General features: G+C 50.3%; 1 protein-coding gene across 1 annotated transcript in view; it reads left to right on the top strand.

The window, feature by feature from the left end:
- The window catches only part of QARS1 (glutaminyl-tRNA synthetase 1), a 95,202-nt gene that overhangs the window by 66,077 nt on the left and 14,788 nt on the right, over positions 1-14,337 (top strand). Inside the window, 1 exon segment of the mRNA XM_030208105.1 lies at positions 457-576. Coding sequence (XP_030063965.1) covers positions 457-576 — 120 coding nt within the window.

Genomic DNA, 14,337 nt, shown 5'->3' with positions numbered 1-14,337 from the left:
CTTACTTTATTATTTTTTGTCTATTAGATTGTAAGCTCTTTGAGCAGGGACTGTCTTTCTTCTGTTTGTGCAGCGCTGCGTATGCCTTGTAGCGCTATAGAAATGCTAAATAGTAGTAGTAGTAGTAGTAGTAAAATTGAAATTGCTTCTATTTGAGGCTTTTCACGTGTCTATATCCTGAGCTAATCTGGCATCATACACCCCTTGGGCGTACAGGGTGAAGTATACTGCTCAAAAGGGAAGTTCTGGTGGTACGTACCGCCAGGCTGTATTACTGTAATTAACACTATAGACCCACTGGGAGGAGGGAGGGGGAGGAAATTTAATTTTGACAAACGTCTGAGTTGGCCAGTGTGAAGGAGTTCTTAATTATTTAACCTGCCCCCACAGTGTATTCAGCAGTGATGACCACTTCAGGGCTTCTGATGGCTTTTTGTTTCCTGTATAGGATGATAGTGGCAAAGTGAAGGAACTAGAGGTGACCTGCACTAAGTCTGAAGCGTCTGAGAAGCCCAAAGCCTTCATCCACTGGGTATCGGATCCTATTCTTTGTGAAGTGCGGGTGTACGAAAGACTGTAAGTACTTGCAAAGCAGGCAGGTTAATCTACATAACGATGAATGGGAATTTTTTCATTTGACTGATTTGATCACAGCAAGGTCTATTATAACCGAAGTTTCAAATACAGAAATTACATTATATTATGCCTCCTGAGTTCAGTGTGATAAGAAACTGGGCATTCTCAGGAACATGACAACATTTTGCTTAATCATCTAAGGACCAAATACTTCCTGAACAAATAAGTCTTCAGTGGTTTCAAAATTTGTCCGATATCTAATCGCATATGCAAGCTCATCCCATTGACTTGCAGCCTGGTATGCAAATGTTGCTGAAAAAAAGCTTCTTATAAACAATCTTCCTGGGCTTAGGATAATGCAGTTAAAATTCCCTAGATTCAGGATTTGAGTTTCTATCTGATAAATAAGTGGAAACATAGGGGCAGAACCAAGTAGAATCAAGAAAACTAGTGAACTTCCTCAGCGACCCTCCAGACCGGTCAAGACGCTTGGGTTATGCACACCTACCAGCAGAGGGAGACTGAGAACACTAAAACTTAAACCAGTATAAGCTAGCAGCCAGTAAATCTCAGTCTCCAGCAGAGGGTAGACATGCAGCCTGAGCAGTCAGTCTGGTCTGGTAGGATTAGATTTTCTTAACTAATACCCTGTACTTGTTACTAACTCATAACTTCTGGCAGTTTGTATTATTCCCCTGCTGGCCTTTGGTTAGGCAGCCATGTGCTTCGGTGTCTGTTGTGACAGGAACCTTGAGAGCCATAACTTCTGGCAGTTTGTAGCTTTGAAATCCTCTTTCTGAACTTTCTGCCTGTTGCCTCGGCTCCTGCTATGGCAGGAACCTTCAGCTCTTAGCAACTGGGCTTTTGTTGTGAGTGTAAAAAAAAAAAAGAAAGAAAAAGAAAGTGTTTGGCTGCTTGGCAGTGCTTGACTGTGTTGTTTGGGAAGCTGACAGAGAGGTCTGGGGATTTTGAGCAACTTTGAGAGAGCTGGGACGTTAGGGTGTACCGCTTTAAATTCGCGATGTCGGTGGGAAAGCCGTTGCGCTGCCGTTCTTGTGCGTGAAGGGGGATAGATGCGCCAGGAGCTCAATGCAGGTTCTGTGGGGAGCCTAAACAGCCTGATTCTTCGCCTCCAGTACTAGCTGCGGAGGGTTCAGGTAGCGGTAAAGGTTTGCCCGGCCCTGACTTGTCCTCTGGGCCCGTAGCGGCGGTTCCAATTTTGGCAGGAACCGCCGCCATCTTGGATTCGGGCACCACGGGAGTGGCTGCTCGCCCACTGTTGGAAGGTCCAGGGCAGAGTGCTTCCAGGCTTCCGGAAGGTGCGGGGGCCATGGGGTTTCCTCCGGATTTTATTTGGGCCATGTTTCAGGCCTGGCAGTCAGGCCCTAATCAGTTAGAGCCTCTGAAGGGAGCAGGGCCTCTGGTTGCTAAGCGACAGCGTTTAGATTGGTCTGAAGAGCCAGATTTGTTTTTCTTGCCTCCCTCAAACGACGAGGGTAGTTTGCTGGGGGATGAGTTCCTAGGGGACAAGGTTTCTGAGGAGGAGGAGGGGCCTTTGCCAGGTGAAGACCCCTCGGTGGTGCGCATTTTCCCTAGGGATGAGCTTCCTGAGCTGATTGAGCAGGTAGTGTCCACGCTTAGGTTTGATTCGCCTGAGCCGGTGGTAGCGGACGCTAAGCAGCTTGACCCTTTAGTTAAGGGAATTCGGCGGGCAGCGCGTACTTTTCCCATGAATTCGGATCTCAGAGTTATGATCGTCCAGGAGTAGTCCTCCCCAGACTCTCCTTGTAGGGTGAGCAGAGCTATGGCGAGACTGTACCCTATTCCACAAGGGGATAAGGACGCCTTTAAGTCGCCGACAGCGGATGCGGTGGTGACCGCGGTTGATGGGGGGGGGGGGCTGCTCTCAGAGATCCGCAGGATAGGAGGTTAGAGTCTTTCATTTGGCGCAATTTTGATCTCTCGGCATTGTCACTTCAGGCCACTCTGTGCGGGGGCCTAGTAGCCAGGGCGTGTTTCCGTTGGGCTGAAAGTCTTTTGGATGGCCCGGCTTTAGATAGAGCTTCCTTGGTGCAAGAGCTAGCCAAGTTAGAGATGGGCTCTTCCTTTTTGGCAGATTCTAGTTATGATCTGCTGAGAGCTTCTGCTAAGAATATGGCATTGGCGGTTGGAGCTCTTCGGGCTCTTTGGCTTCGTGGTTGGACGGCGGATGCAGCGTCGTAAGTCCAAGTTATGTTCTCTCCCCTTCAAGGGGACCTTGCTGTTTGGAGAAGAATTGGATAAGTTGGTTCGTGGTCTTGGTGAGGCCAAAATGCCGCGCTTGCCGGAGTTGCGCCTCAAAGCAGGGGGTCAAGGTATGGCAGGGCGTGCACGTTTCAAAGATACTCGGCGCTATAGGCCAGGTAGGTTTAGTGTTGCACCTAGAGGTCGATTTTTTTTTTTCAGCGTACTCAGCCCTTTCGCGGAGGTCGACGAGGAGGCCGAGACGCGCCGGGGGGAGGTCTGTCCTCCGGGCGTGCTTCACAATGAAGGTGTGCGGGTCCAGCCTCTGGGTAAGGGTAGGGGCTCGTTTGAGTCAATTCTATCAGAGGTGGACCCATATCACGTCAGATCAGTGGGTACTCAAGGTGGTGCAAGACGGGTACGCGCTAGAATTCGAGACTTTCCTTCCAGATTTTTTCCTCGTCTCTCCGTGCCGCTCGGGTCAAGGCCAGGGCGATTCGGCAGACGCTTCGTCGGCTGATAGATCTGGGGGTGGTCGTTCTCGTGCCGGTTTCAGAAAGGGGGACAGGTTGTTGTTTGATTTATTTTGTGCTCCCCAAAAAGGAAGGTTCCTCTCGGCCTATTCTAGATCTCAAAAGGGTCAACGAGGCTTTGAAAGTTCCCTCCTTTCGCATGGAAACGTTGCGCTCGGTCATAGTAGCGGTGCAGAAGGGGGAGTTTCTCACATCTTTGGATCTGTCAGAAGCCTATCTTCATATTCCCATTCGGACGGCGCATCATCGGTTTCTCCTTTTTGCGGTTCTGGGACAGCATTTTCAATTCTGTGCGCTGCCGTTTGGTCTGGCTACGGCGCCTTGTACCTTTTCCAAGGTTATGGTGGTCATGGCGGCGGCTTTGAGGAAACCAGGAGTGTTGGTACACCCGTATCTCGACGATTGGCTCATTCGTGCCAAGTCCCTTCAGGAGAGTGTGGATGCAACGGCGAAGGTGGTAGCTTTCTTGGAGTCGCTTGGCTGGGTGGTGAACTTGGTCAAGAGTCACCTGGAACCGACTCAGTCCCTGGAATGTCTGGGGGTTCGCTTCGATACGGCAAAGGGCCGGGTGTTTTTACCGGCAGTTGGAATTGCCAAGATGCAGTTATTGATTCGCCAGTTTTGTGCCAAACGGTTCCAGTCTGCTCACTTTTACCTTCAGATTTTGGGACTCATGGCGGCATCGATAGAGGTAGTGCCCTGGGCCAGGGCTCACATGAGGCAGCTGCAGGCGGCACTGTTGGAGCGGTGGTCTCCTCAGACTCAGAGCTTGGAGAAAAGACTGCGCTTGCTGGATCCGGTTCGTCTCAGCCTGCGATGGTGGCTTCACACGCCGAATCTGGAAAAAGGCATGCCCTTGGATCCTCCGGAGTGGACAGTGCTAAAGACGGATGCCAGTCTAGCAGGTTGGGGGGCGCATTGTCTCTGAGAGGTAGCTCAGGGTCGCTGGTCGGAGGAGGAGGTCTTGTGGTCCGACAATGCCACGGCGGTGGCGTAAGTAAATCATCGGGGGTACCAAGAGTCGAGAGGTGTCAGAGGAGACGGCGGAGTTAATGCATTGGGCAGAACTTCATCTTCAGAGTCTCTCGGTAAGTCATGTAGCCGGAGTAGACAGCATCAGTGCGGATTTTCTGAGCAGGCACACGTTGGATCCAGGAGAGTTGTCGCTACATCGTCCATTGTTCCGTCGCCTAGTGAAGGAGTGGGGTCTGCCGTTGATAGATCTCATGGCCTCGTCAGACAATGCTCAAGTACCCAGGTTTTTCAGCCGGCGGCGAGATCCGAGGTGCGAGGGGATCGATGCTTTGGTGCTCGCGTGGCCCCCTCACCAGCTGTTGTACGTGTTTCCTCCTTGGCCCTTGATAGGATGGATAGTTCAAAGAATAGAGCGGTACGCCGGGACAGTAATTCTTGTGGCTCCAAATTGGCCTCATCGGCCTTGGTTTGCCGATCTAGTACGTCTGGCTATAGGCGGGCCGCTCGCGCTGGCGGAGTTGGTGTTGGTGCAAGGTCCGATCGTGATGCCAGACCCGTCTCCGTTCTCGCTTACGGCCTGGCTTTTGAAAGGGACAGGCTGAAGAAAGGTTTTTCAACTAAGGTGATTGATACTATGTTGCAGTCCCGTAAACGTTCCACGTCCTTTGTTTATGTTAGGGTGTGGCGGATCTTTGAAGGTTGGTGTAACGATCGTTCTTGTTCGCCTTGGACCGCTTCCATTCCAGAGGTGTTAGAGTTTTTACAGGATGGTGTAGACAGAGGTCTTGCTCTTTCCTCTTTGAAGGTGCAGATTGCGGCTCTGTCCTGTTTTCAGGGAAGGATACGGGGAGTCTCCTTGGCGTCTTCCCCGGATGTGGTTCGGTTTTTACGTGCTGTAAAGCTGATTCGTCCTCCTCGGCGGCCGGTTGTACCACTGTGGGATTTGAACTTGGTGTTGGAAGTCTTGGTAGGGCCTCCCTTTGAGCCTTTGGGGTCGAGTACTCTTAAAGATCTTACTTTGAAGCCGGTGTTTTTGGTGGCTATTACTTCGGCGCGGTGAGTTTCGGAGTTGCAGGCTTTGTCTTGTCGTGCGCCTTTCCTGGCTTTCTCGAAGAAAAAGGTCTCTTTGAAGCCTGTTCCATCGTTTTTACCCAAGGTAGTGTCGTCTTTCCACGTAAATCAGGACATTTCTTTGCCAGTGCTGGGAGATAAGTTAGGAGATGCGTCTCAGCGCCGTTTAGCCAAGCTGGATGTTCGGCGAGTCTTGAGGGTTTATTTATCCAGGACTCGGGAGTTTTGGTCTTCAGATAGGTTGTTTGTGTTGTGCGGCTGTCCAAAGAAGAGAGCTGCAGCTTCTAAGGCAACTATTTCCAGATGGTTGAAGGAGGCGGTTTCCTCGGCATATTTGATCAAGGGACGTAGAGTGCCTGACCAACTGAAGGCGCATTCGACCAGGGGAGTAGCTTCCTCCTGGGCGGAGAGTGGTCTGGTTCCGCCTCAAGATATTTGCAGGGCGGCGGTCTGGTCCTCGTTGCATTCGTTTGTGAAACATTATAGACTGGATGTGCAGGCTAGGGAGGATGCCAGTTTTGGTGCGGCAGTGTTGACTTCTGGGATGCAAGGTTCCCGCCCTTAGGAGTTGTACTGCTTTGGTATTTCCCAAGCGTCTTGATCGGTCTGGAGGGTAGCTGAGGAAGGTGAAATTAGGTCTTACCAGCTAATTTTCTTTCCTCTAGACCCTCCAGACCTGTCAAGAACCCTCCCGCTGTGTACTTGTTTCTTTGTGGTGAGTATGATTGGCAGAGTTCTGGTGTTCTTATGGTCTATGTTGCTATGGCCTAAAGGTATCTAAATTTCAAGTCTTGTTATACATATATTTCCTCTGCATTTCAGAGAGCGCTGTGGTGTTCGGTAAGTTGAAGCACGTGTTTCATGTTTTTTGTTTCTGAGTACAGGGTTCTTTGATCTTTCGGGGTTGTAATTGTTTATTGGTTTCATTTGTTTTCTGCTTTAAGGATTTACTGGCTGCTTGGGGGTTGGCTGCTAGCTTATACTGGTTTAAGTTTTAGTGTTCTCAGTCTCCCTCTGCTGGTAGGCGTGCATAGGTCTGGAGGGTCTAGAGGAAAGAAAATTAGCAGGTAAGACCTAATTTCACCATAGCTTGCATATGGTTATGCCAGCAGCCAGTGCAATTGCATCAAGCAAGGCAAAGCCCTCTGTGTCTGAATTTTCTTTGATGATCTCTTTACAGCCCAAGTAGATGGTTACAGTAACTGACATGTGCTAGTACCATCATTTGTGCAATCATTCTGAAAGCATCAGAAGTGCAATTTAGATCTGGTGTGTCTCAATTTCCATAATAGCTGCCATTACCTGTATCTGAGGTTCAAATGTAAGACATCTTTCAAAAATAACTCCCAGAAGTTTGAGTGGCCTCTGTGGGGAAAATTAATTCCATCAATGCATAAGTCCTTAATGCTAGCCATGTCCAAAGAACTACTAAAGAACAGAAACTTTTGTTCTTTTTTTTTTTTTTTCCTTATTCTGCTTCAATTTAAAACATTGAGGCCCAACTTCAGATTAGGAGTTATATCTGAAATCTCTACTGCAAATGGAATGAACATAGTTATATCGGCAGCATGGATCAATGAATGATAGCTGCAGTTAGAAAGTTTCCTTCCCAAAGACACCTTCATAAAGTTAAACAATATTGGTGATATAGAGGAGCCCTGGGGGATTCCACAGCCAGGGTTCAATGTAGGAGATAATACTCCATTCCTCCACGACCCTCCAGACCGGTCAAGACGCATGGGTTATGTCCTCCTACCAGCAGAGGGAGACTGAGAAACACTGAGCTTTTGAATACTGTATATATAACCTGTGCAGTACATCCACTAGCCAGTATTTTCTCAGTCTCAGCAGAGGTAGATGGACAGCCTGTGCAGTCTTCAATAGTCTGGTGAGGTAGTTTGATTATTCAGTTGAGGAGTTTCCTCTCTTATTGCCTAAGTTATTAGTTTGGACTACTCCTGTACGTGGTAAAAAAAAAAAAAAAAAAAAAAAGTGCTTCGGGGCCCTGGGTCCGGTGGGGCCCAGTTTTTCCCCCTGGGGTGTTACACCTGTGTTCAGGTCCCTCCCCCTGTGCTGCTCTCCTTGGAGATGCTGGCAGCGTTGTGCCTCGGCTGCTTTCTATGATTGTAGCCTTGAGAGCCCCCCACTTTTCAGCTGCCAGACAGAAAGAAAGAAAAAGAGAGAAATTGGGTGATATCTCTTTAAGAGCCGTCTGAGGCTTTATGTAGATAGGAACGGACGGCAGGTTCGTTTCCTATCGCTAGCGAAAGAGAGCAGAGCGATTCTTTGTTGGGGGGAAGCTGTGAGAGACAGCGTGTGCGCCGCTCAGCACAGCGGGTGGTGTGCTTCGAGGGCATGGCAGGCAAACTTCTCCGCTGTCGCGCGTGCTCGCGCCGAGGCATAGAAGCGCCGGGAGGCCAGTGCCGTTTGTGCGGCGAACCAAAGCAGGCCTCGCCGATGGCGGCACCCCCGGGGTTGGTGGCGGAGGCCCCAGCTAGTTCGGGGGCATCGGGGACAGCAGGAGCACCGGCAGGGACGGTTTCAACAAATTTAGTTTTGGCGGGAATGGCCGCCATTTTGGATTCCGCGCATCCCGCGGAATCAGCGGTTTTTGGCCCTGCTGCTCCCGGGTCGGCGCCGAAGGGGGTGCCTGAGGGTACAGGAGGCGTTGGTTTTCCTCCGGATTTTGTTTGGACCCTTTTTCAAGCCTGGAAGGCTGGTCCCCCATCTTTAGGGGAGGGGGCTAGTGCGGCGCTGGCGAAGAGGCCTCGGTTTGAGTGGGATGACGAGGAGGGGTTCTCCCCTGTAGGATCCGAAGGTGTTTTCAGTGATATTGGGGACCCTGAGGGGCTTGAGGGGCCTCAGGATCCGGAGTTGGGGGTCCCGGGGGAGGATCCCTCTGTAGTGCGGATTTTTCACAGGGAGGAGCTTGCGGAGCTTATTGAGCAGATTTCTTCCACCCTCAAGTTTGATCAGCCAGAGGCAGTTTTGGGGGAGGCTAGACAGGTGGATCCCTTGGTTAAGGGGATTCAGCGGCAGGCTAGGTCCTTTCCCATGAATAAGGACATCCGGGATATGGTGTTTCAAGAGTGGCATTCGCCGGATTCTCCCTGTAAAGTGTCTAAAGCTATGTCGAGACTGTACCCGCTCCCACAGGAAGATAGAGATGCCTTTAAGGCTCCCACAGTGGATGCAGTGGTGACAGCAGTTACAAAAGCCACGGCTATACCGGTGGACGGGGGGACTGCTCTCCGGGATCCCCAGGATAGGAGGCTTGAGTCCTTCCTCAAGCGGAGTTTTGATCTGTCGGCCCTGGCCCTGCAAGCCTCGATTTGTGGGGGGCTAGTTGCGCGGGCGTGTTTCCGATGGGCCGAGAAACTGCTGGATGATTCGGTGGAGGTTGGGACCTCCAGGGTACAGGAATTAGCCAAATTGGAAATGGGATCGTCCTTTTTGTCTGATGCGCTTTATGATTTGCTCCGTGCTTCGGCCAAGAATATGGCTATGCTGGTGGGGGCACGTAGGGCACTGTGGTTGCGAGGTTGGGTCGCTGACGCGGCCTCCAAAGCTAAGCTTTGTTCGCTTCCTTTTAAGGGGTCCATGCTTTTTGGGGAGGATTTGGATAAGTTGGTGCGTGGACTCAGCGATGCCAAGGCCCCTCGGCTTCCGGATTTTCGTCCAAAAGGGGCGTCCAGGGGTACTTCCTCCCGAGGCAGGTTTAAGGAGGCTCGCCGGTATAGGCCCGGGAGGACTAGTGGGCCCTTTAGAGGTCGGTTCTTCCAGCGAACTCAGTCCTTTCGGGGGAATCGGTGCGGAGGGCGCGATTTTTCCGCGGGAGGACAGGTTTCGGGGCGTAATTCGCAATGAAGGTGTGCGGGCCCAGGCTCTGGTTCGGGTAGGGGCTCGGCTGAGTCTGTTTTACCAGGACTGGGCCCAAATCACATCGGATCAGTGGGTCCTCGAAGTGGTGCGAGACGGGTACGCTCTGGAGTTCGACGGCTCGCCTCCCGAAAGGTTTCTGGAGTCCCCTTGTCATTCAAGGCTCAAGCGGGCAGCAGTGCGAGACACTCTGGCTCGTCTGATCAGTCTGGGGGCGGTGGTACCTGTTCCCGCCGCTCAACGCCACTTGGGCTGCTATTCAATTTATTTTGTAGTCCCAAAGAAGGAGGACGCCTTTCGGCCTATCTTAGATCTGAAGGCAGTCAATGCGGCTCTCAGAGTCCCCTCTTTTCGCATGGAGACATTGAGGTCGGTCATTGTCGCGGTGCAGGAGGGGGAGTTTCTCACGTCCTTGGATCTGACGGAGGCTTATCTACACATCCCCATTCGGGCCGCTCATCAGCGATTTCTGCGCTTTGCGGTTTTGGGAAAGCATTTTCAGTTTTGTGCTCTGCCTTTCGGGTTAGCAACGGCTCCTCGAACCTTTTCCAAGATCATGGTGGTAGTGGCGGCAGCCTTGCGGAAGCAGGGGATTCTGGTGCACCCGTACCTGGACGATTGGTTGATTCGGGCCAAGTCCCAGTCGGAGAGCGAGGTGTCTACGGCTCGAGTGGTGCAGTTTCTTCAGTCTCTGGGCTGGGTAGTGAACTTTGGCAAGAGTCACCTGGTGCCGTCGCAATCGCTGGAGTACCTGGGGGTTCTATTCGATACCAGGAACGGTCGGGTCTTCCTGCCAGGCCCCCGGATTCGCAAGTTGCAGGGTCAGATTCGTCTATTTCTGTCGGAGGCGGCTCCGACGGCCCGGGAGTATCTGCAAGTCCTGGGGTTGATGGCAGCCACCATAGAGGTAGTTCCGTGGGCTCGGGCGCATATGCGGCAGTTGCAGTCAGCTCTTCTTCGTCGATGGGCGCCCCTGTCGCAGGAGTTGGATGTCCGCCTTCAGCTGCCGGTAGCCCCACGCCTCAGTCTCCAGTGGTGGCTAGATCCAGGCAATCTGGAAAAGGGAATGCCGTTGGAGGCTCCGCAGTGGGTGGTTCTTGTCACAGACGCCAGTCTTCACGGCTGGGGAGCTCATTGTCTCGGTCAGGTAGCTCAAGGACGCTGGTCTCAGGTAGAAGCTCAGTGGTCCATCAATCGTCTGGAAACCTGGGCCATTCGACTAGCGCTTCAGGCGTTTCAGAGTGTGCTGATGCAGAAAGCAGTCAGGGTGTTTTGCGACAACGCCACCGCCGTGGCTTATGTCAACCGTCAGGGGGGCACAAAGAGTCAGGCGGTCGCGGAGGAGGCGGCGCTGTTGTGTCAATGGGCGGAGGTCCATCTGCTGGCGCTCTCCGCGGCGCATGTGGCTGGAGTAGACAACGTGGAGGCAGATTACCTAAGCAGGCATGCTCTAGACCCCGGAGAGTGGTCGCTTCATCGGTCGGTGTTCAGTCGCATTGTAGCGGTCTGGGGACTTCCCGTGATGGATCTGATGGCAACGGCCCGCAATACTCAGGTTCAGAGGTTTTTCAGTCGTCGGAGGGATCCTCGAGCGGAAGGCATAGATGCGCTTCTAATGCCGTGGCCGCAGGAGTTACTGTATGTGTTTCCCCCGTGGCCGTTGGTCGGTCGGGTGATTCAGCGCATCGCTCGGCACCCCGGACAAGTGATCTTGTTAGCCCCGAATTGGCCACGTCGGCCGTGGTATGGAGATCTGGTGCGGTTGGCGATAGCGGATCCTCTGCCGTTGTCAGATTCAGGGGTGTTGTGTCAGGGACCGATAGTTATGCCAGATCCGGATCGGTTCTCGCTTACGGCCTGGCTCTTGAGAGGCACAGGTTAAGGAAGAAAGGTTTTTCGTACAGAGTGATTGATACAATGTTGAGTTCGCGTAGGCAGTCCACTTCACTGGCGTATATCCGGGTCTGGAGAGTCTTTGAGCATTGGTGTACAGGTAGGCAGGTTCTTCCCTTTCGGGCGTCGGTGACAGATGTCTTGGAGTTTTTACAGGATGGTATGGACAGGGGTTTGGCCTTGTCTTCTTTGAAGGTGCAGGTAGCGGCTTTGTCGTGTTTCCGTGGGAAGCTCCAGGGAAAGTCGTTAGCTTCTAGTCCTGATGTGGTTCGATTTTTAAAGGGTGTTAAGTTACTGCGCCCGCCCCGGCGGCGGATGGTGCCTCCGTGGGATTTGAATCTCGTTTTGGAGGCTTTGGTGAGGCCACCGTTTGAGCCCTTGGTTTCTGTTTCAGATAAGGATCTGTCCCTAAAGACGGTGTTCTTGGTGGCTATTACTTCAGCTCGTCGAGTGTCAGAACTTCAGGCTTTGTCGTGTAGAGAGCCCTTTTTGGTTTTTTCTAAGGAGAAGGTTTCGTTGCGCCCGGTGCCGTCCTTTGTGCCCAAGGTGGTTTCAGAGTTTCATGTGAATCAAGTGATTTCTTTGCCAGTGTTGGGTGACTTGGCGGGGGATGCGGAGCAGCGTCGACTGGCCAAGTTGGATGTGCGTAGAGTCTTGCGCTGTTACGTCTCCAGAACTCAACACTATAGGCTTTCTGATCGTTTGTTCGTTCTCCATGGTGGTGCAAGAAAGGGCGCGGCAGCTTCCAAAGCTACGATAGCTAGATGGTTGAAGGAGTCCATTGCTTCGGCGTATTTGCTGAAGGGCCGCGTGGTCCCTAAGGAATTTTCGGCTCATTCTACCAGGGGAATGGCAACCTCCTGGGCGGAGAGTAGTATGATTCCTCCGTTAGATATTTGTCGAGCGGCGGTTTGGTCGTCATTGCATTCCTTTGTTAAACATTACAGGATTGATGTGCATGCCAAGGATGAGGCAGGTTTTGGGGCTGCAGTGTTGACCTCTGGCCTACGCGGATCCCGCCCTTAGGATCTTACTGCTTGGGTACGTCCCATGCGTCTTGACCGGTCTGGAGGGTCGTGGAGGAAGGTGAAATTAGATCTTACCTGCTAATTTTCTTTCCTCTAGACCCTCCAGACCGGTCAAGGCCCGCCCTGTCTGTACTGTAGGCCAGGAGGTCGGTTTGTCTGTTGTTCTATCTTGGCAGCTGTTGAGTGTGGTTTCTATGGTTTCAGACTTTGTTTGTATAAGTCTGGTCAGGTGTGACCGTGTTTGTTAGTCCACCTGTGGAAGCACACACAATTCAAAGGGCACAATGAAAGATATGAAGAAAGTGTCCAGTTGACAGTGACCACGTACGGGGTTGTTAGTTCTAGTTGGTGTTTTGGTTTTCTCTGCTTTGTCAGGGTTATACTGGCTAGTGGATGTACTGCACAGGTTATATATACAGTATTCAAAAGCTCAGTGTTTCTCAGTCTCCCTCTGCTGGTAGGAGGACATAACCCATGCGTCTTGACCGGTCTGGAGGGTCTAGAGGAAAGAAAATTAGCAGGTAAGATCTAATTTCACCTTTTCACCTTGTAAGATCTACTTTGCAGAATAGACAAAACATCATGGTTCTTTTAATGCAGTTTGATATGCTAGCGCTATATAAAAAGCACTACACATATCAAACTGCATTAAAAGAATCTTCTTTCCGATTCTAATTTCCTGTCTAACCTCTGCAAGTAATGTCGCTGATACTGTCTCTACTACTTATCATTTCTATAGCGCTACAAGGCATACGCAGCGCTGCACACCATACACAAAGAGACAGTCCCTGCTCAAAGAGCTTACAATCTAGATAAGACATGAGACAGAACAATTAAGGGTAGGAGAATAAAGAGGTGAGGATAAAAGGATAGGGCAAGTGAGCAGTGGTTAGGAGTCAGAAGCAGTGGTGAAGAGGTGGGCTGTAAGTTTGGACTTGAAAACGGCCAAAGAGGGAGCTAGACGTACAGGCTCTGGAAGTTTATTCCAGGCGTGAGGTGCAGCAAGATAAAAGGAACGGAGTCTCTGAGCTATACCCACTTCTAAAACCCGACTGAGACTCCTTCAGACTATTATGCTGTACCAAGTAGTTTAGTTTTAGTTATTCTGCTACCACACCCTCCTTAACCTTTACCGACAAATGTATGTCCAGTATATGGAGGAATGGCACATTTTCACTGTTAGTCTGCATTCTCATCTCCAAAATATCAGTAATCGTTTTCATACCTATATAATTTTATTTAATATTGTTGTATCCATCAGAATATCAGCATTCAGCCCTTATATAGCTTGGTAGCAATTAGGCAAGCTTTAATTCTATTTCAACTTTGAGAAATGTTTTGATAATGTGCATTGATGACTATTTTAAAGCTCGCCCAGTTGCTACCAGGCTATATAAGGGCTGAATGCTGATACTCTGGATCCAACATTATTATATTATGTATGAAAACAATTTATTACTGGTATTTTGGAGATAGTGAGAATTCAGACTATACGTATAGACTCGCTGCACTTTGAAATTTGTGTTTTCAGTTGATATGTGTAGCTTTTGATGGTCAATACTTAAAAATAGGAATCAACAGATTTTTTTTCATAACTTGCTCGAATAGTAATAATTATAAAAATAGAAAGTTTACCCAAAAATTATTCATATAATACTAATTTATAATCAACATATAGCATATCATACTAACATTTAATTTTTATTATATATCAAAAAGACATGCAAATAGATGTTTCATAAAACATACACCAAGATCCTCTAACATTCACACATTCTTTTCCCAATTCAATATAAAACAGTCCATTATAGTCCAATCACATTCCTGTATTTCTTAGAAGGTTCACTATCAGGCTTATTTTCAAAAGAGAAGGGCGTCCTTCTCCCAGGATCACCCAAATCGGCATAATTGAAAGCCGATTTTGGGCATCCTCAACTACTTTCCGCGCGGGGACGACCAAAGTTCCCGGGACAGTGTCGGAAGCATAGTGAAGGCAGGACTGGGGCGTGCTTAACACATGGGTGTCCTCAGCCGATAATGGAAAAAATAAGGGTGTCCCTGACGAGCACTTGGCCGACTTTACTTGGTCCATTTTTTTCTTGCGACCAAGCCTCAAAAGGTGCCCGAACTGATCAGATGACCACCAGAGGAAATCGGGG

Source organism: Microcaecilia unicolor, chromosome 6, assembly GCF_901765095.1.
Source record: "Microcaecilia unicolor chromosome 6, aMicUni1.1, whole genome shotgun sequence".
Classification (NCBI taxonomy): Eukaryota; Metazoa; Chordata; class Amphibia; order Gymnophiona; family Siphonopidae; genus Microcaecilia; species Microcaecilia unicolor.
This window is presented reverse-complemented; position numbering and strand designations above follow the sequence as displayed.